The 23,870-nt window shown below is 45.9% G+C and overlaps 1 protein-coding gene across 1 annotated transcript; it reads right to left on the bottom strand.

Annotated features, from left to right (window-relative positions):
- Positions 1–212: 212 nt before the first annotated feature.
- Positions 213–23,277, bottom strand: RIPK4 (receptor interacting serine/threonine kinase 4). The gene is made up of 8 exons (XM_055803107.1): positions 23,034–23,277; positions 15,116–15,407; positions 7,264–7,412; positions 6,388–6,437; positions 5,170–5,328; positions 4,116–4,222; positions 3,402–3,654; positions 213–2,402 (listed from the first exon to the last, which is right to left on the bottom strand). Exons 1-8 carry the CDS (start codon positions 23,213–23,215, stop codon positions 1,228–1,230), a joined length of 2,367 nt encoding a protein of 788 aa, XP_055659082.1. The 5' UTR covers positions 23,216–23,277; the 3' UTR covers positions 213–1,227.
- Between the last annotated feature and the right edge of the window lie 593 nt (positions 23,278–23,870).

Below are 23,870 nucleotides of genomic sequence, written 5' to 3'. Positions count from 1 at the left end.
AAATTTATTCTGTAAATAACACCTCCAATTCATTCAAGCTCCTTACATTCCATATAAAAGCTAAAGGGAATGTAAAACTGAGGACAGCATTATATGTCAACAGTTAGGGCTTCAACATCATTAAGCCCAGTACAGTTTTGTGCTGCTGCTGGTAAATGGTTTTTGTTGGTAAATGGGTTTTCAGTTGCTCTAACAACTACAAAATACACAGATTAGAACACAATCTTTTATTAATAACAGATCACATTTCAACTTTGAAAAGAATGAAGTTAAAAGGTGTATTAAAACATACCCACTCTAAGCAATCTATTTTCTTCAGTAGAAAAAAAGCATACGACAGGTAGAACTACTATATACACAGTATATCAGTTTAGTCATTGGCCCCTCCAAACATTGTTTTGCAAATTAGTATAATGGTGTTAAATATACCATCCAGTTACAGTCCAGTATGAATTTTAGCTTTTAACTTTTTCATTTAAGACAAAGCACTAAGGACCTAGTTCAGCTTACTGATCTTAGAATACATACAAGGTAGGATTGTATATGAAGATACCGTGTTAAGCTTTTACTTCTGCTTATGTATTTTTGGGATCCTGCCTTGTCAGTTAAGTCTGCCTCACCAGTTTTGAGTACATGGAAATCTGTAATTGATGTCTCCATTAAAAAGAGTACCTTCCAACACTGAAACATGATCAACTATATCTTAAATAGCCCTTTCCTCATCTCTTGCATTAATTTCAAACAGATTTATGTTGTGTTTATTTTACGCTGGAGGCTTCCCAGCCCAAAATATAGATCATTGCAAGAAACCAGGAATCTATGCCAACTTTTTTTTGGCAGGGATAAAAAAGCAGAATGTTAGTTCTTAAATTAGTTTGGCACATTAAAAAAAAAAAAAGGCACGAGGGAAACCTGTAAGTTGCATCCTTCTCTCACAACATCCATAGGAGGGGAATATCAATGTACAGACAGGGCAGGCACATGCAGAATGACTGATACAGACCAAGCACGGCAGACTCCAGCTCTCAGCCTTACATCTGGCCTTAGTCCATGTGTGCTCTCACTCACACACTCAAACAGAAGTAGCTTCTGCTGGTTACATCTCAGTCCATCAGCTGACTCTGCTGAAGAGCAGGGTCACTGCACAACTGAAGAAGGCCCTCATGAGTCAAGCACCATCAGCCTTCTCACACCAGGTAGAAAGGTAGGAAGTTTTGTACCTTTTGCTTAGGTCTCACTTAACAACACAACCGAGCTGTTACTGCTCTGCTGAGCAAGCTGTAGCAGGGTCTGACACGTGGGTCTTTGCATGTCAATGTGTGCCCCATGCCTCAGAAGAACCTCAACTGTTTTCACGTGCCCACCTCGTGCAGCCAGATGAAGAGCTGTCAACCCTTCACTGTCAGAAACATTGACGTTTTCTGAACCAACAAGTTCTTCTACTACTTCAGAGTGCCCGTTTTCTGCAGCAAGATGTAACGCTGTCCTATTTAAAGGGCCTCTAGCTAGAACACTGGCCCTTTCATCTATCAGCAACTTTGTTGTTGCTAAATGGCCGCTGCGAGATGCCAAGTGCAGAGCAGTGTATCCTTCTGCTGTCGCTGCCTCAATGTCTGCACCATGTTTAAGGAGCAGCCTTGATGTGCTTGTGTGGCCAGTTTCAGCAGCTATGTGGAGAGCAGTCTGCAAGAGTGCGTTCTGCACGTTGACATCTGACTCTAGGTCTATAAGAAGGCGAGCAACACGGTAGTGTCCTCGTTGAGCAGCCAAGTGTAGTGAGGTCCTTCCATCCACGGTCTGCACATTCACGTTTGCACCCCGCTGTTTGGCCAGAAGCTTTACAATGGGGAGATGACCTTGCCAGGCAGCATAGTGCAGTGGCACCCAGTCATCCTTTCCTTTGATGTTCACATTAACGCCTCTTCTCAGCAGGATCCGCACAATATTCTCTTGGCCGTATTGACAGGCTATGTGGATGGGGGCTCTGCCTTCAAAATCTACCTCATTTAAGGATGCATTCTTATCAAGCAGCATTTTGGTGCTGAAATCATCCCCATTTTGGGCAGCAAAGTGAAGAGCAGTCCACTGATCTTCATCTTTGGCATTAACATTGATTTTCCTAGCCATAATCAGCTCCACAATGCTTTTAACTTTCTTCTCAATGGCGATGTGAAGAGGGGTGGATCCTTTCTTGTTGGTGAGGTTAGGGTTAGCATTGTACAGGAGGAGCCATTTGACACATTCTTCTTGACCAGCCTCAACAGCCAAGTGCAAAAGACTGGCGTTCCCATCTAAAACGATGTCAACATCTTGAGGCTGGAGGATCTTCATCAGCTTGCTGGTATCCCCAGATAAAATGGCCTCCGTTAGCTTCCTCTTCTGTATGTCTGTAGTACCAATATCTACATGGATATAAGGAAGAAATTTTTTACAATGAGGGTGGCGAAACACTGGAGCAGGTTGCCCACAGAGGTGGTTTCCAGAGATGGGGCATCTACATTCAAGGTCAGGTTGGACAGGGCTCTGAACAGTCTGGTCTAGCTGAAGATGTCCCTGCATATAGCAGGGCGGGGTGGGGGTTGGACTAGGTGACCTTTAAAGGTCACTTCCAACCCAAACTATTCTGGTAAAAAGACACCATCACAGTTCTGATACCTGCCAAACTTTACTTGCACGTGGCTGACATATCTGGTGGCATCAGCAAAGACTTGACTGCCAAAAAAATCCTTCCCCATATAGTAGTTTCAGAACAATTTCAGGTCACTTACTCTTATTCTGTTTCATATGAAATCAAAAACGAACGATGCTGTGGTTGATCTCCCTGCACTAATCACTGTTTGCCTAACTGGAAAACAGATGCCTGTTTTTTGCAGCACTGGATTGAAAAGGGAGGGGTGTGTGCACAATAGCAGAGGTCTTCATCACAATGTTCGTGGGGGCTACTGAGAAGGTGGCTTGAGTCTTCTCAACAACAACAAAAGCGCTCAGACTTGGGCTTAGTATAACTGAAAAAGCCACAGACTCAGCTGCCCTGACTGGACATTGGCTTTAGTCCCTCTTTGAGCAGGTTGCTGGGCTGAATGACCTCCCTTCCAACCAACCTTTATGTGACTGATTCTGTAATGGCTTTAATGGGAAGTCAGGTCACTTTTCAAAACCAAATGAATTTTATTATTTGTCATTAGATCATGTCTAGGAACCACCTCTTTGGTTTTGTTTTTTTTTTTAAATAACTACCTCCAGTAAACAAATTTGTAGTGCTGACAGCAAGAGAAAGCAAAGCTAACAGTGATTTCCACAATGCTATTCTTCATATGACTACTCACCAACCCACTGACTCCCATATGCCCTAGTCCAAACAACTACAAAAAAACAACAACAAAGAAGACCCTGACCATTACCTGAACTCTCCCTTTCAAAGGAAAGGGAAAGGGAGCCTCTGGATGAAAAAGCTGAATCTACAGATGAAACTCCTGAAAGCCGCTTGTCACTGGAGGCAAGTTTGGACTCGGAAGAGCTGCGGCTGAGATCCTCCGGGCCTTCCATAGTCTGTGAAATCCCCGAATCCAGCTGGGACAACAACTCTGAGAGACTGTAATCCTTAACTGATGGTAGAGCAGGCTCCTGTTTCGTCTGGGATAATGCAGAAATCCCCTTCAAGAGAAGTACACAAGCACTTTAGAAAGGTCAGTAAAGAAAATCAAGTTTGTTAGCTTGCAGGTAGCCTTTAAACACTGTTCATATTAAATGAAACCTATGAATAACGTCACTGAAAATTTTCAGATGCAGGAAGGCAGCTTTCATCAGTACTTATACAGCCACTAAAGCCACATGGTTGTTCTCTCCTACAGCGTTTTTTAAGATCAGTCACACCCACATAGTTCCAGCCTTTATTTCCTAACTGTCCTGCTCTCCCTTAACAGTCTAGTCCTGTGCTGGTCCATGCATCTGCTGTCACTTTTGCATTCCAGTCCTTCACCAAGATCCACTTCCATCAGGCAAGAAGGTGCTCAAACGCAGAATACAGAAGGTTGCTCAGGAAGTTACAGGTCACAGAGGAACCTGTTCCTCACAAAACCTGGTGTACTTGAACAAGAAGCAGAAAAAGAAAATACCTCAGATTGCTGCTCTGGGGAATTCTTGGTGTCCAGGTCCTGAGTTATCATCTCTTTTGTTTCATCTTCTGGTTTTTCACAAAGGGCTTCTGTTTCTGAAGTGATTTCTTTGAAGAAAGCAAGAGAAGGTTTTGTGGTGGTTTTTTTTTTCTTTTTCTTTTAATAGGAGACTTTTCTGAAATGTCCTGCTGCCTTATCTGTCATTAGAGCTTAACACCTTGAGACATTGTGGGAGAAAGACTCCAATTTTGACTATTCCACCTAGCACTTCATCGGTAGGTACAAGTGTGTAGCTAAGCAAAGAGTGCATAGGGCTGACTGAACAATTCATTTTCACATTCAGACCAGACTGATGTTAGATGGTGGCTACACTGCAAGACTGTGAAATGGGAACCAGTCTACTGCTGGCAAACTTAGGCATATGTGTTTAAAAAGACAAGATCCCTCTTCCCTTCAGTCCCCATACCTTGTTTGGGCAGGAGAAGAGGGAAGAGGCAAATCTCTCCTATTAATACTAAATGAAACTACCTGGAGACAGCACTTGCTACATCCTTCTGCACATTTGAATTCATAACAGATGCTCTGGGCAAGTTCAAGCTTTTCACCAACATTGCATTTTATTGGCAGAAAAATGATGGTACAAATTGTTTTGTTACAATAAACCAATTCAGTTTCTCAGCACACAACAGTAAATTTCAAGAGCCAGGGCCTTCAACACTTTGGTATGGTGAAAACCACACCAACTTGGCATGGCATGTGCCCTGATACACACAATCAGAACTGAACATAATTTCTGGCTAAATGGATCAGCTGCTTCAGCACAGGTCTTATTCGTGACGTGTTTACATAACACCATCACGGTCAGACTTGTCCCCAGATAATCCCTTCCTCCACAAATGAATAAGTGACCTGTATCATTGTCTCTACCATACAATGTGCTCTATTTATCCTGTCACAGAGGTTCACAGCATTTACCCATGGATTAACAGAGTCCTGAGCAATAACGTGACTCATAGAAGAATAAATGGGCAGCCAAGTTACGAGGAAATCTTACCTTGAAATGTTGGCCGTTCACCAGGATCATCTTGCCAACATTTTTGCATCAGTTTGATCAAGTTATTACATGAATGAGGTCTGGATTTAGAAACAGCAGGTAGCTCTGGGCGGTGGCCTTTAACTACTTTTACCATAATATGTAAAATGTTGTTTTCCTCTGTAAAGCAAAAGCACATAAATTAAGATTTCCCAGCAAAAGGAATGATTTCTCTTTTGTCTAAGAGCATTAACTGTATTAGGCTGCAACTTTGTCTTCATGGCTATATTTCTAGATTTAGAGTGCTTTCTTTTATCGACAGGGAAAAAGCTGTTGGTCTTACTCTCCTACAATATATTTGTTGATGCATAACACCTGCTTCCCATGTATCAATCATCAGTGAGTGACTCTTGGTCTTTTTCCACCCATGAAACACACAGAACCAAAGGAAAAAAAAATGGTTCTTTGCTACCTCTCAGAACTTCTGTATCTGCTGTAAGAAAACTGAACCACAGCTTTTATTTAGGCCAGGTACTTGAACTTTTCATAAAGGTGAAGGAAGAACACAAATCAGGAAGTGCAGTAACAGGGCTTTTGACTCTGAACTCAACCACTGGGCTAAATGGGATCTCTTACTTGGAGAAAAATTAATAGTAGACCGGAACCTGTTCAAACATGCTTGCTACACACAGGCTAGTCATACACACAGGAAAAGTCAAAGAATAAATAGCTGCCTGTAGATTGGTACATTTACTGTGGGGTGGAACAAGGCTTATTCTCACAGACAGCTTTGTTGGTGGTTTTTTGTTGGGTTTTTTTTTTTTTTAAAGAGCAGATCTGTACCCACAATCTACAAATAAACTACAGAACCTCTCCACAGAGAAGACGTTTCTGAAAACAGCACAGTTGCCTGCCAGTTGGCTTTGCTCTGTGCTGTTCTTCATTGGCTGCAAACATGTCAGAAGTCTGCACGGGCCACGTGCTAACCTGGGTCTGCACAGCAAACGCCAGCAGACTAGGGCCCCCCCACGGCAATACGGGTTCAGCTTTCACAGTGTAGGACAACGGAGGACTTCCATTTGTGATCACATTTGCGAGTTCAGAAGTGTCCACCACACAAGGCTGTAGGCATTAGGAAGACGTGCATGTAATCTGGGACTGGTGGGGCAGGAATAGTGCTTATCAAGAAGTGAAAGGAAAAAAAAAAAATGCCAACACAACCCAGTACATCAAACTTACCTGCAAAAGGCTTTTTCTGTGTAAGAACTCCCCAAATCACAATGGAAAAGCTACAAATAAATGCAAAAGAAAAAAATAATTATAGAAAAGCTTTAAAAAAAATCATAAAACACCAACTAAAAAAGCCAAAAAAAAAAACTTAACAGAAGTACACTTTATTTTCCTGTTCTTTTTCCTTGTCCTTCACTTCTGCATCTAATTCAGCTGATGAACACACACAGCAAGATGCAGCCAAGAACCATGATTTGAAAGTCTAGTTTTTCCAGGGAGAAGCTGAGGCAGCAAACATAGGGACTTGCTGGAGGCTGCTGAGTTCTTTGGTAACATTTATCAACTACTCCACACCAACGCTGACAAAACTAGAGAGCAGCAAAGCATTACCGTAGATTTTATTTAGTACTTCTACCTGCAAGATGACTTTAAAGAAACGTATTCCATTTAGAATATGACATATCTTTTAATCTACAGCTATGTTTTCCTCTTCCTAATAATCTGACCATGAAAGAAGAACCAAAGACCTAATGATGAAATCCACTGAAGATAACTAAGAATTTTGTCATAGACTCGAAAAGTAGGTCAGGATGTACCTTTTGATGGGGAAATTAAAGGTGGGCAGAGTGCCTCCCATGCCAGTTGCTAATAAGTAAGTGTTACTTTGAATGGTAACATTCCAGACCCAGAATTAGCTGCAGTTTGTTAAAAGGCCTCTACCCTATGAAGACTTCGCAAAAAGCAAAGCAAACATGACCCTTTGCAAGATGAGGCTCAAAGTAGATTTAGGGGTTTCATGCTTAATTAGGTTTTACAACCAGAAAAAGAGGGCTCAACTTACAGTATTACTCAAAGTACTTTTAAGCGTTTTCATAGTTAACTGACCTGTACACATCATGTTTGGTGTCAAAACACCTGTTTTTCTCTTTGATGCGCTCTGGAGGAAGGTATGCAATTGTGCCACAGAGGCCATCCATGCTGATGTCATGGGAATGGGACAAGCCATTGCACTTTGCAAGTCCAAAGTCAGAAATCTGCAAAAAATGGAGGAAGAAGAGGGGAAGAGAAGTGCACGCTACTGTTAAGACTTTGGAGGCATTAACAAAAACTGCTCTGTAAAGAACAGCAGATGTAACAGGATGACCCAACAAAATATAGCAAGCTGCCATTCAGAAATACAAAGCTAAGAAAACATCTCTGGAAGCATTACAGTATGGTAGGTTTTTCTTTACGGTTAAGCTAAAAAAAAAAACAACCCACCCCAAAACAACAAACAACAAAAGCAAGCAGTTTTCTGCAAGCAGCAGCATGTTAGCCCATTACGTAGCAAATGCAACAAACAGTTAAGACAATGTATTGTAATTTAAAACTAGTCAAATTTAGCCAGTGCAAACTACTGTAATGTAATTATTAGTCCTGCCACCCCTTTCCCTACGTAACCTCACACTGTATGCTATGTTTAAGTATTCTGAGCACCTGTTTTCATGAAGACCATGAGTTCTCCACTGAGCAGAAGAGAATTGCTCTTTCAAATATCGCTCACTGTTAACTGACCATGCCAGCAAGGGCTAAGCTCAACACCAGAGGCCCCAAGAGTTAAAAAACCCCCAAACCAAAACACCCCCCCCCTGCAAAAACCCACACAGGGAATTCTTTTTGGCAACTAGGAGGCATGGCAAGTTGGTGCAGTGACACAGTGAACACAGCTGAAATGAAGAAAACAAGTGACAGCAAGTTGAAAAAAGGAAAACACACCTCCACTTTTAATTTGAAGTGTCAAACAAATATGCATTCATTTGCTCTCAAAGGCACACCAATCATGAAGCAAACAGGCAAGGAATTTCCTTTGCCTTATTTCCCACTGGTCAAAAATGTCTATTATGCTAAGTGAAAATTTCAAGAAAAGTCAAGTCTTTTTGGACCACTCAGCCCACTGATTTTTGTCTACATGTAAGATAAGATTACACCCCCCCCCCCCCCCCCCGACATAAACATTCTTTTTATCTAATAAATACTCAGGTTTTTCAGTGACTCATTCCCCTTTTGATCTTCACAGCTTCTCCTTTGAGAAAGTTCTCCCTCAAAACAATAAGCATAATTAAAAAAAAGCTGCTTTTTTTTTTTTTTAAATAGGCTCCAACTTTACACTTTCAGAAGTTTCTGTCCAAAGATACCGCAAAGCTAGTTATAACATGCATTCATTACTGGAAAGGGAGCAAACTGCTGCCAGCTTCAGCCTCCTGGAGAACAGGCAGGCTACGCAGCCACTGGTCTTCAAACACTAGGAATCTCCCTTCGCCATAAACCAAACAAAGCAACCCACACAGCTTCAGGAGGAACTTCTCCCAGGTACAAAGAGCTCAACAGAGGCAACCTCAGGAGCTGCAGAAGTCCTGTACCCAGCACATATGTATATCCAACCTGTTGTCCATCTGTATCTTAAATCTGTAGGGTCATGTGGGAATTACTTGAGAAGAAAAAAAAAAGCGGGGGGGGGGGGGGGTAGGTGGGAGGGGGAGGAAAAAAGCAAAGTCATCTGGAGGAATAGCATCTCATGCTTGTAGGGCTACACTGTTATAGAGGGGGATTGCTGGCCTCCTCAGCAAACCAAGCATTAGAGACCAGGGAAACAGTAAGTAGTCGAAAACCCAGGTTTGCAAGCCAGACTACCCAGGGTAGAGCTGAATCAACTGCCCCAGGAAGTGCTGCATGAGTTTGGGGCACGTAGTGCTCCACAGCAGAACAAAAGCACAACTCCCACATCACACAAGCCCGTGGTGTCAGGTTAATAAATGAACCAACTGCTGCAAGTCTGAACAGATCCAACTTGGTGAAGCGCTGCTATCCTTTGATTAACGTGAAGCAGAGGCTTGTATACACCTCAAGAAATCCATATGGCATGCAGATATAATTAAAGCAATATACCTTCCTCTGTCTAAACAGCACCGGGTTTCCTACTGTGTAAGTTAAGAAACAAAGATGAAATACAGACAGCACAGTGACGCTCCTGCATTAACAGCCACCAGCTATGTATGCTGTGTGAATCTAAGGCTAGGGGCTAAGACAGGAGGCCAAGCACACTAGATAGAAAAGGTCTCATGCCCAGCCTACAAACCAAGAAACAGCTAAGGTACATAGCACATACACACACGCGGCTAGCAAGAACTTTCCCTTGTGATCCTGCCCCTACATACTGTGAAGGACTAGCTTTTATACCAATTAACAGGAAATTAATCTATAGACCAGAGCTTCAACCATATCAAATTCTGCAGAAAGCACTGGAAATTGAAGAACTGTTATCTTCCAGACTGCAACAAAATGGTAGGAGTCTGCAGACAGCTTTTGTGGCTTTTATTAGTTCCTTTAGGGTAAATTTTCCACACTGTATGGTGTATTTAGTCATGCAGTTTTTCTAAACATCAGTGGGAACTGTGCAGTGGGTGGAAGACACAGCCATTTAACTTGCCTATTTTGCCTTTAAATTGCTTGCCAGGTATCTAGTTCTGCAACACAAGGCACTCCTGCTGGTAAAGGCAGTGAAAGTGGAGCACCTCTCCCCACTTTTTCCTCCACATCCCCGCTAGCCCTCACAGCCCATCCCGGGTTCTGCCCTGCCCCACAATCCCACAGAACCCATAATCTCACTCTTCACATCAGTTAGTTCAGGTGGATCCCATCAGGCTTCAAAAGCATACTTAGTATCAGCAGTTAGGAGGAGACACAGAGGCGACAGACTGCTTCATGCAAAACACGTGGTGGAAAGGTAGGAAGGAGAGAAAAAACATTGGCCAAAGCCCACGCAGACAGTAGGGTTGTTCATGTTCAGACAGCTCGCTCCATCTCTGCCCTTTTTTAAAGGTCTGCACCAGAACACACACGTGAGCAGCAACTGGTGATGGTAGTGGTAAAAATGTTTTCCTGCCCACTTCCCAGCCATGCTTGCTTTACTGAGAGATTCCAAGATCTGAAGATTTTTCTTTCTTTCTTTTTTGGTTTTGTTTATTTTAAATCAGGAATACTGTACACACAGGCCTCTCTCTGCTTTTGTCACTTGTGGAAATTTCCATTCTAGTTTATAAAAAAACCCCACTCACTTGCAAAGTGTTAGATGCTTTGAATTTGTCAAGTTATTTTCTGGATTTTTTTTTAAAAAAAAAACAAAAACCAAAACCAAACAACTCGTACATATGCTCACATAACTACAGTGGTTTCTAAAGGCAGCTATTCCCAAACAGTGCAGGGACCTAGCTCCCAGGAGCAAAATTAGTGCCCGGAACATGCTTTCACTGATGACTCCTGACAGGCCAACCTGAAGTGTGCACTTAGCTTCTGATGCTGCATGCCATTTTTCTGCAAATGAGACTGAAGAACCCACTGCAATGGACTCAGGTATAGAGTTCACCAAAAGGTTTTCTTCATCAAATGGGTAACAAAGCCATCAGATTAATTTTTAATTGCTGCTGACATATCCAGTATTTGTCTCTGTGCACTCGGATATTGAGAATGCCACCCCATTTGTCTGTGGGGTTTTCAGGTGCTTAAGGGGCCATGGCAGGGGGTGTTTGCCTTGTTTGGTTTTCTTGGTGTAGGGGAAAAGGGCCGTTTGTTTCAATTTTGTTCTTTAAGAAGTGCCAGAAATTTTTAAGAGACTTACACGAGTCACAGATTTGGACTACTAAAAATTAGAAATAAAAATTAATTCCAAGCGTAGACACAACCAGCATCTGCACTTCAAACTAATGTCTTTAGTGTTTATGAACACGCTTCAGTTAGCTAATAAATGAAGTCTTTCTGAAATAGACTCCATTTCCATCCTTTTCCAACCTGCCCTAAAACCTTACCTCCTCAAAACCTGTTTCAGGTGTGATGTTTGTAATGGGCTCTTCAGAAGCTGCAGAAACCAAAGCCATGGTCAAACATCCACTTTAATCCATCATAAATCTGCATTATCATAACAGGGATGGTCTTGTTCCCTCCTCTGTGCCACCACAATTAGATCAATTAGAGAGTTGATCAAGGTGAAAACCAGCTTTGTTGGTTGGATTAAAAAGCCATGTAACAACAGCCCTACGTGGAAACCTTGAGCAGAAGGGGTGGGAAACAGGGAGAAGGGGCACAAAACAAAGCCTCTTGTCATTTCTAATAACAGGAGAGCATTTGCAGCTGATAAAAAAAAAGAAGTGGCTGTGTTAACTACATCAGCTAGTCTAATAAAGAGAGACAACCACCCTTAACCAGCCTGGCCTCTGGGTATTACTTTGACCTACAGTTAATGACCTACATTAAGCAGCTTTCTGATTAACAAATTTGCCACCTGACTAGGCAACTAACTCCACACACAAAATTTTGCGGCCTCTTCTTCTTCAGCTGAAGCAAATAAGGGTGAAAACCACAGAGGCAACCTATCCATGTTTTTAGTAAGACCATCAGCACAGCATGACAACAGCAGCAACTTCATTCTTCACACCGGTTTAAACTAGAGCACTGGGGGAAAAAAAATAAAAGCAAATACAGCCAGTTTAGAGCAGTGCACAGCCAAGACCAGGTCATCCCATTTCAAATACTTTAAAAACAGAATCTGGGAGATGAAAAAATAACTGGTGGGATTTGCCTCTGTATGAGTGTACCCACACATGTACACATGTGGGTATATATACATATATATGACAAGGTGAAGAGCTGTAAAATCCAGGCTAGATAATAAGAGAAACAAGAACTTACAAATAATGGTTTTGCCCCAAAGTATTAAGTTGCAGGTTGACTTCATTTTAAATACCTGGACAAAAAGTAACACTCTTAACCAAGAGATATTGAAGCTAAAAAAAACGGGAAGCAGCAATAGAGAGAGCATGCATGCACGGTAGCTGGCAGCAAGTTAGGGTACGAGGTAACTGCATGGGAGGGGTGTATTCTCCTGCTGAGGGCCCTGGAGAGAGATCACATTGGAGCAGGGAATGAGCAATCTAACAGCCTGCAAGGGCAGCGCTGGAATGTGGCATTGCTTCCACAGCACCAGTGCCCCACTTGTCATTGCCACAACACCGGGAGCTCAGCAGAGACATCCAGAACACACATGGAGGGCAGGAGAGCTAAAGAAGCTCATAAGACATGGTCCAGTTAAACAAAAACTAGGTGTTCAACAGCTCGTAAGTATTGGAAGGCTGCATACATGGAACACTGGAGAAAGGGGCGGGGAGGATCTTGTTGAGAACAAATAGGTTGACATTAAGGGGAAAAAACCATGCAGGCTGATGCCTGCTAGCAATGCCTGCCTGGGTATGAAATAATCCTTCAAAGCAAACCACACTGCTTAAGGCAACCAAGACTGAGCAGGACATGGCTGGGAAGAGAGCCCCCGGGCTAAGGCTCCTGTCAGTACCGAGCTATACCACCACTGCAGGGAAGGAGGCATGCATGTATCCATCCTCCAAAAAACTGCAAAGCCTTACCTTGTGGTGTACATATTATATACACATATTTAAAATCCCTTAACATGCCTTTGAAAAAGTTAGTATCTGTCTATCTATATTCCTGCTCTGCGCTCAGGCTAATCCCATCCTCTTAATTATCATCCCAAGAACAAAACTCAGCAGGCACTTATGTAATACACAGGAGACGGCTTTACGATATGGAGGCACCCACTTGATGATAAGTTCTGTATAACACCACTGCATTAGTCATCCTCCTCACTTGGGGTTTTTACAGTAAGCATTGTGCTCATAAAAGAAGGGCGTGTTTCCATTTAACTAGCAATATGGCACAGAAGCATTTCTAATGTGCTCCACTGAAAGACTGCCTGTTTCCTGGCTCAAGGGCAAACAGTTTATAAAAAGTCCTCCCCACCTCCAAACTCCTCTTCTTCAGTCTGCAGCATCTCTGCACTCACCTTAAGATTCTATTAGAGACAGGTCACCTACTAAATTAACGCTAACCTTTAAAAGGTAAAAACACTTCAATTATCAGGTCCATTAGCCCTCCAGCAAGAAAATGCACATTAAATCAAGCTGCAGGGTCTGAAATTTAATTACAAGTTTCACATCACACAAAAAGAAGGTTTGGGGGCACATTTTTAAAGTGAAGGCAGCTCACAGAGCATGTACATCTCTTATTCTGCACACAGGTTCCTATGTCTGCTTTGCTGCATGGAGGGGTTTCCAAGATACCTGCAGATGTAAAAGACTGCTGGCTGGAAAAAGGTTTGGATTAGACCATTCCTTTCCAAACTTAATGGAAAATGTCTGAAAACCTTCATGTGTTCCATATCCAGAGCGAGTAGCAACAGTTTAGGGATGTCAGCAATGACCCCACCAGAAATGGTGGGGGTTTTTTGGTACATTTTGCACTTCACCCCCTTTTATTACATCACCACCCAGGCATAGCTTATACAGGAGGCAGAACATCAGGCAGCATTTCAACCTCCTGAAACAATGAGAAAAACACAGCCTTCATATCTTGGCTCATGGATGAGTCAAGAATTAGGAATTCAAGAAGTTATGCAAGCAAGCACAAACTTCAGGTAAATAAATATATAGCAAAGGCCTCTCAGCACCAAAGTGTAAGAACATACTTTCAACAGTTCAGATCCTGATGTTCTGGTCATAATACCATGGACCACCTGTAGATGCCTCCTGTCTCAGAAAGGAAATCTTAAGTAGTAAACCACTAAATGGCCTACTAAAAAAAGCTGAGACTGACACAGGTGTGATTTCATTGGAGGCACACACCTCTCCAACCCTCCTGTGACATCAGAAGAGATGGTTTTATTTAAAGAAAACTTAATTATTTTTAAAAGGGTACATCAAGACCAAAGCCATCTGGCCAGTTTGAGGGGGACAGGAAAACAGGGAGCAGATGGATGATGGAACTGATAAAAATCTATGACTACTTGTACTGAGTTATATCAGCTATCCAGCATGAGTAATCCTGCAGTTCTAAGGTTAAGAGTTTGGCCATGGATTTGTGGGGGGAAAAGAACCACCCAAAAAAACAAGAATCAGCAAAAAGATTTATTTCAGTCTCTGTCGTCTCCCAAAAGGAGAGATCAGAAAGCAAGAGCAACCTCCTTAGTCCAGCTGTCAAAACAGAACCTAAAACAGAAGGCCAACAAGTTTGCTAGCTTACTCTGGAAATGAATAACAGGAAGAGTTTCACGCTGATACAGCCACAAATATTCCCTTAAGTGACCTTTGGTGTGCATAAACAGTCAGGACAGAAATACTTTTTTACTGTATATGCCTTGAGCAAATGAAAGAGAAAATGAATAGCCTCTGGGAAGGCTTCTCTGGACACCAGCTGTAGATGAGATTTACATATTTAATGGAATATACAAAGCCAGAAGGACCTAAACAGAACAAGGGTACCACTGGGAGCTTTGGAATTGGCAGAGATGATTTAGAGGCTCACACTGCTTTTCTCTCCCTGTTCTCATCTGCCTCATGACCCAACTGCAAGGAAATATATAGCAGGACCCCCTAGGTCTCAAAATCAGAGTTCACTGCACTAGCACCCTCCTAAAATTTCAAGAGAATTCTCACCAGCTCCCTAACTCTACCTCTATTTGTGTACCAAAATAGTTCATAACTCAGGTAGACAAGTTTGGAGATGGGAAGGGTTGGGTCGGTGGGCATTTTTCTAATTCAAAAGCAATGCTGCTGCTTTCTCCAGGCCTTTAAGTTTGGCAGGAGCCATGCAAGAATATCCAAAGGTGGGTCCCTGGCACACAATGCCCAGTGCATACCTTGACATGGTAGTGGGCATCAAGCAGGATGTTTGCAGGCTTGAGATCCAGGTGGAGCAGCGGAGGGGACATGCAGTGCAGGAAGTTCATCCCCACAGCTGTCTCATGGATGATGCGGAAGCGCAATTCCCAGGGCAAAGGTTCGGAAGCCAGGAGCTTTTCCAGAGACCCTGTTTCCATGTATTCCATGACCAAGCCAACTGGCTCTTTACAGATGCCATAAACAGGAAGGATGTAGCGAAACTTTGCCATTTCCATCTTCCTAGCTTCTTCCAATAACTCCATGCGCTCCCTGGGTAGAAGAGAACAGAAAGTGAAGGTTGGAGAAGCTGTTTTCTCCTCCTCCTTCTCCCCCCCACCAACACGCACAAAAACATTTCTTACGCAACTGAACACATTCCATGACCATCACTTGGCTGAACCATGCTACATCTCACCAGACTGTGACTCCAGGCATCTTTCCACATTTATTAACTTTGTTTTATGCTTCTAATGGTAGGCAGCTCACAGCTGCTGAACCACAGGCGAGTTGTACCCTTCAACAGCGCAAATATCCCTGGCGTAAAACCCATCTCCCCGCTTTGATGTTTATGCTGTGCTGTTAAGAATAAGGACAATACACGTAGTGCCCGGATTTACCACTGCTGTAACTCCTTGGGCTAAAGTCATCAACTTTCTGTGAGTCATAAGACTGCGTTACTCAGACAGAGCACAGGCAGCATTGCTTCAGCTGCCCCGCTGGTGCAGGCTGGCAGGGCACAGGCCCTGGCCTTGGGAGAGGGATCCCCAGGACCCACTATTTAGGGCAGCAAGCCACCTGCTGTAGCTGGGGGGACACAGCAAAAGCTTCCTTCTACTCAGACTCCAGATTTGGCAACTCCAATGCTATGCTCGCTCAGCTCCAGTGGATGCTGAAAACTCCTGGCATGCCAGCACGTGTAATGAGCACCCCGGGTTGTTTACAGGTCACTTCAGCCTGACCCTGCAGAGTGCTAAGCATTACTCAGTCCAAACTACAGCCTCCCAGGTCGAGACCCTTAATTGCTATGCCCTCCTTCTGCACCTCACACACGGCCTTCCAACAGCCCACGAGGACCCACTGGGTGTCAAGCTGGAAAGAGGAAACAAGGGTCCTGTCCCCAGGTCAACTGCACCCACAAAAAGGAGCCACACGTGATGGGTGAAGGAACCTTCAGTCCGTCAAAAACTACATTATTAGTGATGATGGGCTGCACCCAGAGCAGCTTTGGGCCACAGCTGCCAATGCATCACCGTTGCTGTCACCCACCGACTCACAAAAGAGGACACAGAGGGGCCAGATAGGCAGTATTTCCTGAACAGAGCCTCTCTTATTACACAACAGCTCTTGCAATGTACCCAAGACGTCCAAGTTATTTAATGGAAAACAGTACCTGAAACAATATGACAAAGTTTTAACACAGATGCCTGGTAAAAAAGTCCTAGATTAAAAGAAGAAAACTATTGCTCTGACACTCCCCACCTCACGCAGGCGTTTTGAGATGCCCAGCTGTCCTGGAAGACATCAGGTTTTAAAATAAAGCTCAGAGAGAACATTCATAGCAGCTGCAATAACTGATCAGAGGAAATAGGTTCAAACCCTCTGCAAGGCAGAAAGCTCTGTCACCTGCCCCCTCTGCCAGTCCCCAAGAGCTGGAAAATTCCTGGGGACCGATGCCAACCCAGCTGCAGTTTGTGCCACGTGCCACTACCACGTGATGACAGTTACTACTGTGGGAGCCTCTGCCATGGCAGAGCTATCAGCTCAGTCAGGCTTGTTGGGTTTTAAAAACCCCAGGACAGCTAGCAGCACTCTTTGCTTCTAAAAGGAGAATGCCGAGTTCAATCTTAGCGCAGTGAAGTTTCCCCTTCCTGCGTATATCTCCCCCACCTCCCCCCCATACTTGGATGCCCCACGGGGAGCATGCACCACCCATGCTGAAACCAGCAGCCTGCAAGGGACCCTCAGTGCTCCCATGTGGGAGCGATTTTGGGAGCCATCATTTAACCCTTTGACTCTGCATTAGGACACTCTTGCAACCGCGTTATCCCCTTCCCCTCTGCTTCACCTGCTGTGGGAAGTGCAAAGTTGATGTTCGCCCAGACAAGGCTGGGAGCATGGTCTGCTGCCTGTTCCTCACCAGCTGCAGCAGCCTGCAATAACCCGATGCAGTTAACATTCCACGCTAGGGGCGAGTCTAGCCTAGCGAGAAGCAGCAGACCTATTTCAGAGGCAAGATCATGCTGAAAAATGGTTTAAGAGGGATGTATACACTGTGTGTGTGTGTGTGGGGGGGGGGGGGGAAGGTAAGGGAAACCTTGTCTATTAACCATGTTGGCTCCTGCTGCTCCCTACAGCAACTTTCTTGTGAAATAACTGCCTTTGTAGGCAAGTACCCAGTTTGCTCTTTGGCACGCTGGAAGGGAGCGCCTATGAATAACACAACCAACTCCTTGCCCCCAAGCCACATGCATAGCCAGCATAATTCACCAGGCTTCAGCAGGCTGGGCTCTGGAGTCAGGGATGTAAAATACCTGTCTGAGCCCTCCAAGGCAAGGCAAGAATGCAGCAACAGCTAAAGCCTAACAAGAACCACTAGGCTCCCGGGATTGGGGTTCCTGGGCTAACGACAGCCTCAGAGAGCATCACCAAAATCACAGAGATCAGCTGCTTGAAATAGGACATTTTCCCCTATGAAGAGAGAATTCCCACTTTGAACAAAATGTAAACAAGCTCCCTTTCTTCTTGGACCAGACCCAGTTAGTTTAGTGAATTAACAGGCAAGGGCCCTTTATCTGATCTGCCTGTTCAAATAAAACCCTGGAACAATTGCCACCTTTAGCATCTTCCCAGACCCAGAGCTTCAACACCGAATCAACCAGTGATCTGGTATAGCCAGGGAGACCGGCAGTTTTCAAATACAGGCCCCTGTCACCTTTAGAAGGCAGAAAAGGAAAAAAGACAAAAGAAATAGAGAGCCAAAATACAACTCGGTCATTAGCCAAGTGCTGGAGAGCACTTGCATTAATTGTATTAACACAAGCAGCTCATTAAACCAAGATCTCCATCAGGCAAAGATGAAAGGTCTTTCCCTTCCCTTTTCCCTTAGTGCAAGGTGCTACTGGCACTCGGCAGTTTTAGGTGTTCTCCATGCGCCCATCACCTCAATACACACGTGCTCAGGCTGCAGCAAAGGATGCTGCAGTATCCTTCAGGCTCACATTTAATAGATCAAAGTAAGGGATGGGGCAGGGGGTGGGGTGTGCTGCTCAGTGCTTAAAAATTATTCGCAATATCACCAAGAAACACTTCCCTCCAAAGTGGAGGAAAAGAAAAGCTCCTTATGAGGTTTCTCAGCCAAGCAGCATGGGGCTAGCTTCTGTTATAAAGTACTGGGTTCAGTGCCAAATAGCATCTCTGTCAGAGACATCAATGGTCGAACAGCCATTTTCAAAGGATTCAGAAATATTACGTGAACGGGGGAACCTCCCACATCCCCCAAACAGCTGTCTGCTGCTCAGTCAGACTCTAAACGGATAGGGCTGCATTCTTTGGACCCTCCTGGAGAGACAAGGGACCCAACTCCGGCCCACTGCCTCACTCCCTAGGTACCAGGGCCCAACCCTTGTACCACAAACCCTGCCACGAGAACAGCAAGAATTACAACTGTAACCGATTTGCATGTGTGCAATCTTTATGCCCTAAAGATAACACTGCGTTACAAAAACACAATTTTCAACTCACGAAGCAGTCCTTGCAGTTTTTTTATATTCCCCCCACCACTACCACCACATTTCCCTAATGGAGTCTGAGACAAAAAAGGTGGCTCCAGAGAAACTCAAAAAGCCCTGAAAACCTGTAATGGGGCCGTTTGTGTGAACTACCTCCAGACACAGAGCAGCCAGGCTTCTCCCAGCCCAGGGGAGATCAAGCCTTGCACAGCCACGCTGCTTTTCAGTGGGGAATGTAAGTTACCTCTTTACAGACTGCTGGTGGTCAAGATGGGGTCCAGAAAATTACACCACCTCTGAATTTTTTCAGGGACCCTTTCCATCTGCATCATGGCACAAGTTTAAGGGCATACAGTGACCTCTGCTCTGCAGGGTACATCTTTAATGACCTTCATAGTGTTGATCATCAGAGAAGAATGAGAATAAGAGAAGACAAAAAAACCCCATTGCATGGTCAGGCAGAATGTCTAGGGGAAAGAGGGGGGGAAGGAAAAAAAAAAAACCAAACCAAAACAAAAAAACAGAAAATCCCATCTTTCAGGTTAACATAGATCTCAGCCCTGCTAACAGATCTCTGCTGCACAGCCCTGGTACAAAAGGATTACAGGTTAACACGAACAGCTATGCTCACCCCTATTCTTTAAGGGGCAAGAGGTGAGTATTAAGTTCTACCTACACATGCAGAGACTGCCAGAACAGGCATTCATTCACCTTCACCACAAATAAATGCAGCCTCTGCTAACAGTAATGCATTTCTAAGATCTCCTGAATTTTTTAGTCCTATGCCATTCCTAAATCCAGGTCCTGCAGAGGGAATTAAATGTAGACCTTTGCTCTTTTTTTTCTTTTTCCTTTTCTTTTCAAGAAGCCACAGCCTGTAGACACCTCCACCAGTTAACACCTCCGGTGAAGAACCCTCTCTCGGGACTGTTACATCCTTCATACTCGTAGTCTGCATGTTTACGTTCAGCTATAAGAAATCCATAAAGGCTTCCAAGTTGTTATCTCTGAGCTCACCATCCTTCTTCTCCAGACCACACTTCCATTCTGGCCAATGGGGGTAAAAAGAAGAGACTTTGCGCTCCTCACTGCCAGTCTGGGGAAGAGGCTCCTCCACCTTTCTGGGTCACACACACTTTTCTTCAGGCTTACATGGAACCTCCCCATCTTGACAGCATCTTGAGTCCCATGCAGGAAACTCCATCTCAGGAGATGGAAAGTGGGAGCAAGTAAGGCATTAGGAATGGAATTTGGCTTGATTGCCTGAGAGGGCTTGGCCTTAAAGGTAAAAACACTTCTGGCTGTACATTCAGTTTTTCTTCTGCTTGAGGCCACCTGGCTCTACACTGTGATAACTGCCAAGGGAATACTCCAAATCTTTTACTGTCTCTGAAACACAGTAAGAGACACTAGAGTATTACCACCACCAAGCCACTACAAACTGGGGTTTAGTGTGGTACCAAATAAATAAGAAAAAGCCTCCGTGTTTTTCAATTAATGTTTCTGATACCACTGGTAATTCTTCTAACTGGGCTGCCTCACAGAGTTCCAAGAAATGGCTAGTCAAGTTAATCTCCTGGATTAACAATGTAATTGCACCAGCTTGTTTCAACCTGCCAACTAAAGAGCTAATATTTAATTTTGTTGGTGCCCCCCACCCCACCCTGCCATTTGAATGGCACAAGTTTCTTAGACCGGGGGGTGGGGGCAGCGTTACCAACTACTGGAAGGGGTTTGGTAGAGCAGCCCAAGAACCAAAGGAGAAGCATACACAAATTCAGCTTAGCTTTATTCTGCGGAAGCAGCTGTTTCAAAGGCCAGAGATCTTCCAATTTCTACTTGGTGCTCCCCTTAAGCGTCTGAAGCACAAAGTCTGCAGTGAAACAAGTAAATCAGCATTTCAGGGATTGGTTTGTTAAAATTAACCAGGAGCTGCTGGAGCCCCACACCCTCAAAGTTTCCAAATTCTCCTGGCGTTTCTGTTTACTGCACTGTATGTTCATGCAGTCCCTCCAGTATCTGCACACCTCACAGCCACTGAGGGACAGGTGGCTCTTTATTGCACATTGAATATATTAATAGAGATTTGGTAACAACTCTCAAAATTAATTGTTCATATTAAAATAGATGACAGCATCCATTGTCTCAGACTGAAAATAAACTTGAGTAAATTTCTAGATGTATTCTGCAAATGAAAAGCGTAACAAATGTTCTAGCTTATTCTTAAGAGATATTTTAACTGCAAAACTAGTCAGCTACAGTACTATTTTTGTTATGCCTCAATAAGCATCAAGTCTGAAATCTACTTGGAAGTTTTAATGGTAGAAGGGCAACTCTGAGGTAGTTTCTATTTTATTCACAGGCAGCAGAGTTACCCTACGCATACACTAAAATCTACCCCTCCCCTTTTAGGAAGGGGACATTTTATCTCATTTACTATACTATGCAAGGCACAACTACAGCAAAGTCAGCAATTCAGATAATGGGCAAGATTAGGCTAGGCCCCAATTACTAGGGCACTACCCTAGTAATCTTGGAGAAGACAAGCTTACAAACATTTTCAGTCTTGGGCCAACTTATCTCTCTCCTCCTGCTGGAACCACAACAAGGGAAGCCTTTTGTGACTGAACCAACCCACATCTCAAAAAACAAACTGCAGAATCAGCTCGTGAGATCCCAGAGATCAAGGTAGAGCTGGAAAAGCTCCATGAACGCGACTTGGCCATATTCACCTCTGTCAGCACAGACGCTGACCTGCTGGGAAACGACTATTGCCCTCAAAACAGAAGGATTTTTCTGAAGACGCACCTGACTGCCTTCGTCTCCAAGGAAAGGAGAGCTACCCTTGACAGGCCCCCATCACACACAGACTGCGTGAGCACAGCATAGCTGGTCATCCTCCACTGTCGGCCATAACTAGTCACAGAGGGCAGGTAAGCTGGAAGGGGTTCTCGCCATGCGGTATCATTCCCTGCAATGCAGTACGGCTCCCCGCCGGACTGCCCAGTGGGGATTCATCCTGGGCAGACGCACAGAAAAGCGCTGGCCCTGAACTGAAGCAGGAGAACGTATTTCCCAGCACGTCTCCATTCAGCACCCGCTCCTGAAAGACAGCGTGCTCACAGCTGCAGCACCCACATCCCAGCGCCCCCGCCCCAGCCCGCTGCTCACCCCGCTGCTAACCACCGCCACCTCCTACACGGGAGTCCCAGCTAATGCACCTGCAAACACAACCCAAAGGGCTGGCTTTTCCCAAGGTGGGGAGCTCGCTGGAGCCAGACCTGACAGGCCTGCGACGCCCCCCCAGATCCCATTCAGGGTTTTCGCTCCTCCTGCGCTTCCTGCTGAGGACTGCCTTCCGTGACCTTTGGAGCTGCAGCAGGCATAACGCTTTAGCACAAGCCACCACATGCACGACCAGGGCAGGGCAAAATGCTTTTCCGAACTGCTCCGAGGGAACAGGCAAGACCTACACTGCAGCTGCATGGTGGCTCTTTCCAAGCTGCTGCAAGCAGCTGAGCAACATCACTTACCCTTTGAGGGCCACCAGCCCCATTACGTACAATATAACCGAAGGTGTCGGGCCGGGCTTCGCTCAAGGGCGGCAAAGGCCACGTTTGCCGAGGGAACTTTGAATCGCGCGGCTCTCTGGGCTGCATTTAGCCAGATGGCCATACCCTTTGCTGGTGGCAACCAGCGCTGCAGCTACGGTGGCCTGGCTGCATTGGCACGGGGCTGGGCTGGCCTGGTTTGTCCTTTTTCAGCGGCGCTCCCCAGGTCTGGAACTCTGGGCTACATCACCTGGGCTGTTTCTCCAAAGCAGGGCGCTGCGCCGGCAGGGCAAGCACTGTTAGCGTCTCGTTCGGCCTCACAAGCGTTTGAGCCACTGTTAAGCACAATTCCCTACGTTTGCATGCCTTGTGTACGCTGGGCCAAAAAAAAAAAGGGTGGGTGGGTGGTAATGACAAGAAAAAAAAGGAATTTTAAAAAATCCTTAAGCTGCCGGGAGCCGGGCAGGGCTGCGGAGGGGCAGCCCCCAGCCGACTGCGGGCTCCGGGGCACCGGGGCAGGGACGCTGCCGCGAGAAGAGCCGCCTCGCCCCGCTGCCCCCCCGGAGCCCCGTGCCCCCCCGGAGCCCCGCAACTCCCCCGCGCCCCCCGCCCCTTACTTCTCATCCACATGGAGGCTGGGCGAGCACTTGATGGCGAGCCAGGTCTTCCAGTGGAGGTGCCGCACCTTGTACACCTGCCCGAACCCCCCCGAGCCGATCTTCTCCCAGCTGCCGAACTCGCTCTCCTCGAAGGTTTTCAGCAGCCCCATGGCCCAGGGGGAGCCGCTCTCCCGCGCCATGGCTGCTCCTCGGCCGCCGCCCGCCCGGCACCGCGGTGCAGCGCCGCCGCCGCCCGCCCAGGTGAGTCAGGTGCGCCGGGGGGGCCGGGCCCGCGTCACTTCCGGGGCCGGGCCCGCCCCCCGCCGCTGCCTGAGGGCGGCCCGCGCCGTCCGGGGGCGGCTGTGGCCCGGCCCGGCCGCCGGTACCCGGGCGCCGGGGCGCAGGTAGCGGCCCGAGGGCCGTGGCGCCCTCTCTCGGCGGCGGGCGGGATGTCCCCAGGGCCGGGGCAGCGCTTGGGGGCCGGCTCCGGCTTCTCCCGACACCCGTGCAGGGCGGCCCCCCCCCCCCCGGCTTCCTCCCGGGCTGGTGTCCGGCGCTGCTCGGGCCAGAGCGGGGGCGGGAGGGGGGCGCGGCGACAGTTAAGGTGTTAAGGAACGAGAGGCGAAGCGCCAGCAGCTGCGCCCTTCCCCCTCCTCTGCACAGGGCCCGCCGCGGCGGGGGAGGAGCCCCCGGTCCGGGCATCCCGAAGGCGCGTTCTGCCCTGGCGTGCGCCCGAGCAACAGGCTTTAGGCTCTGGGGAGCTGCCCCGCCAAGGAGCCATGCGTCTCTGGTTTCTAGTCGCCCTGTGATTAGAAGCTTTGATGATCCCCGCAGCAGATTTCGGTGCCTGAATCC

The sequence above is a fragment of the Falco peregrinus genome, chromosome 4 (assembly GCF_023634155.1).
Source record: "Falco peregrinus isolate bFalPer1 chromosome 4, bFalPer1.pri, whole genome shotgun sequence".
In the NCBI taxonomy this organism is placed as follows: Eukaryota; Metazoa; Chordata; class Aves; order Falconiformes; family Falconidae; genus Falco; species Falco peregrinus.
Note: the sequence above shows the minus strand (reverse complement) of the source record. Positions and strands in the feature narration are given on the sequence as shown.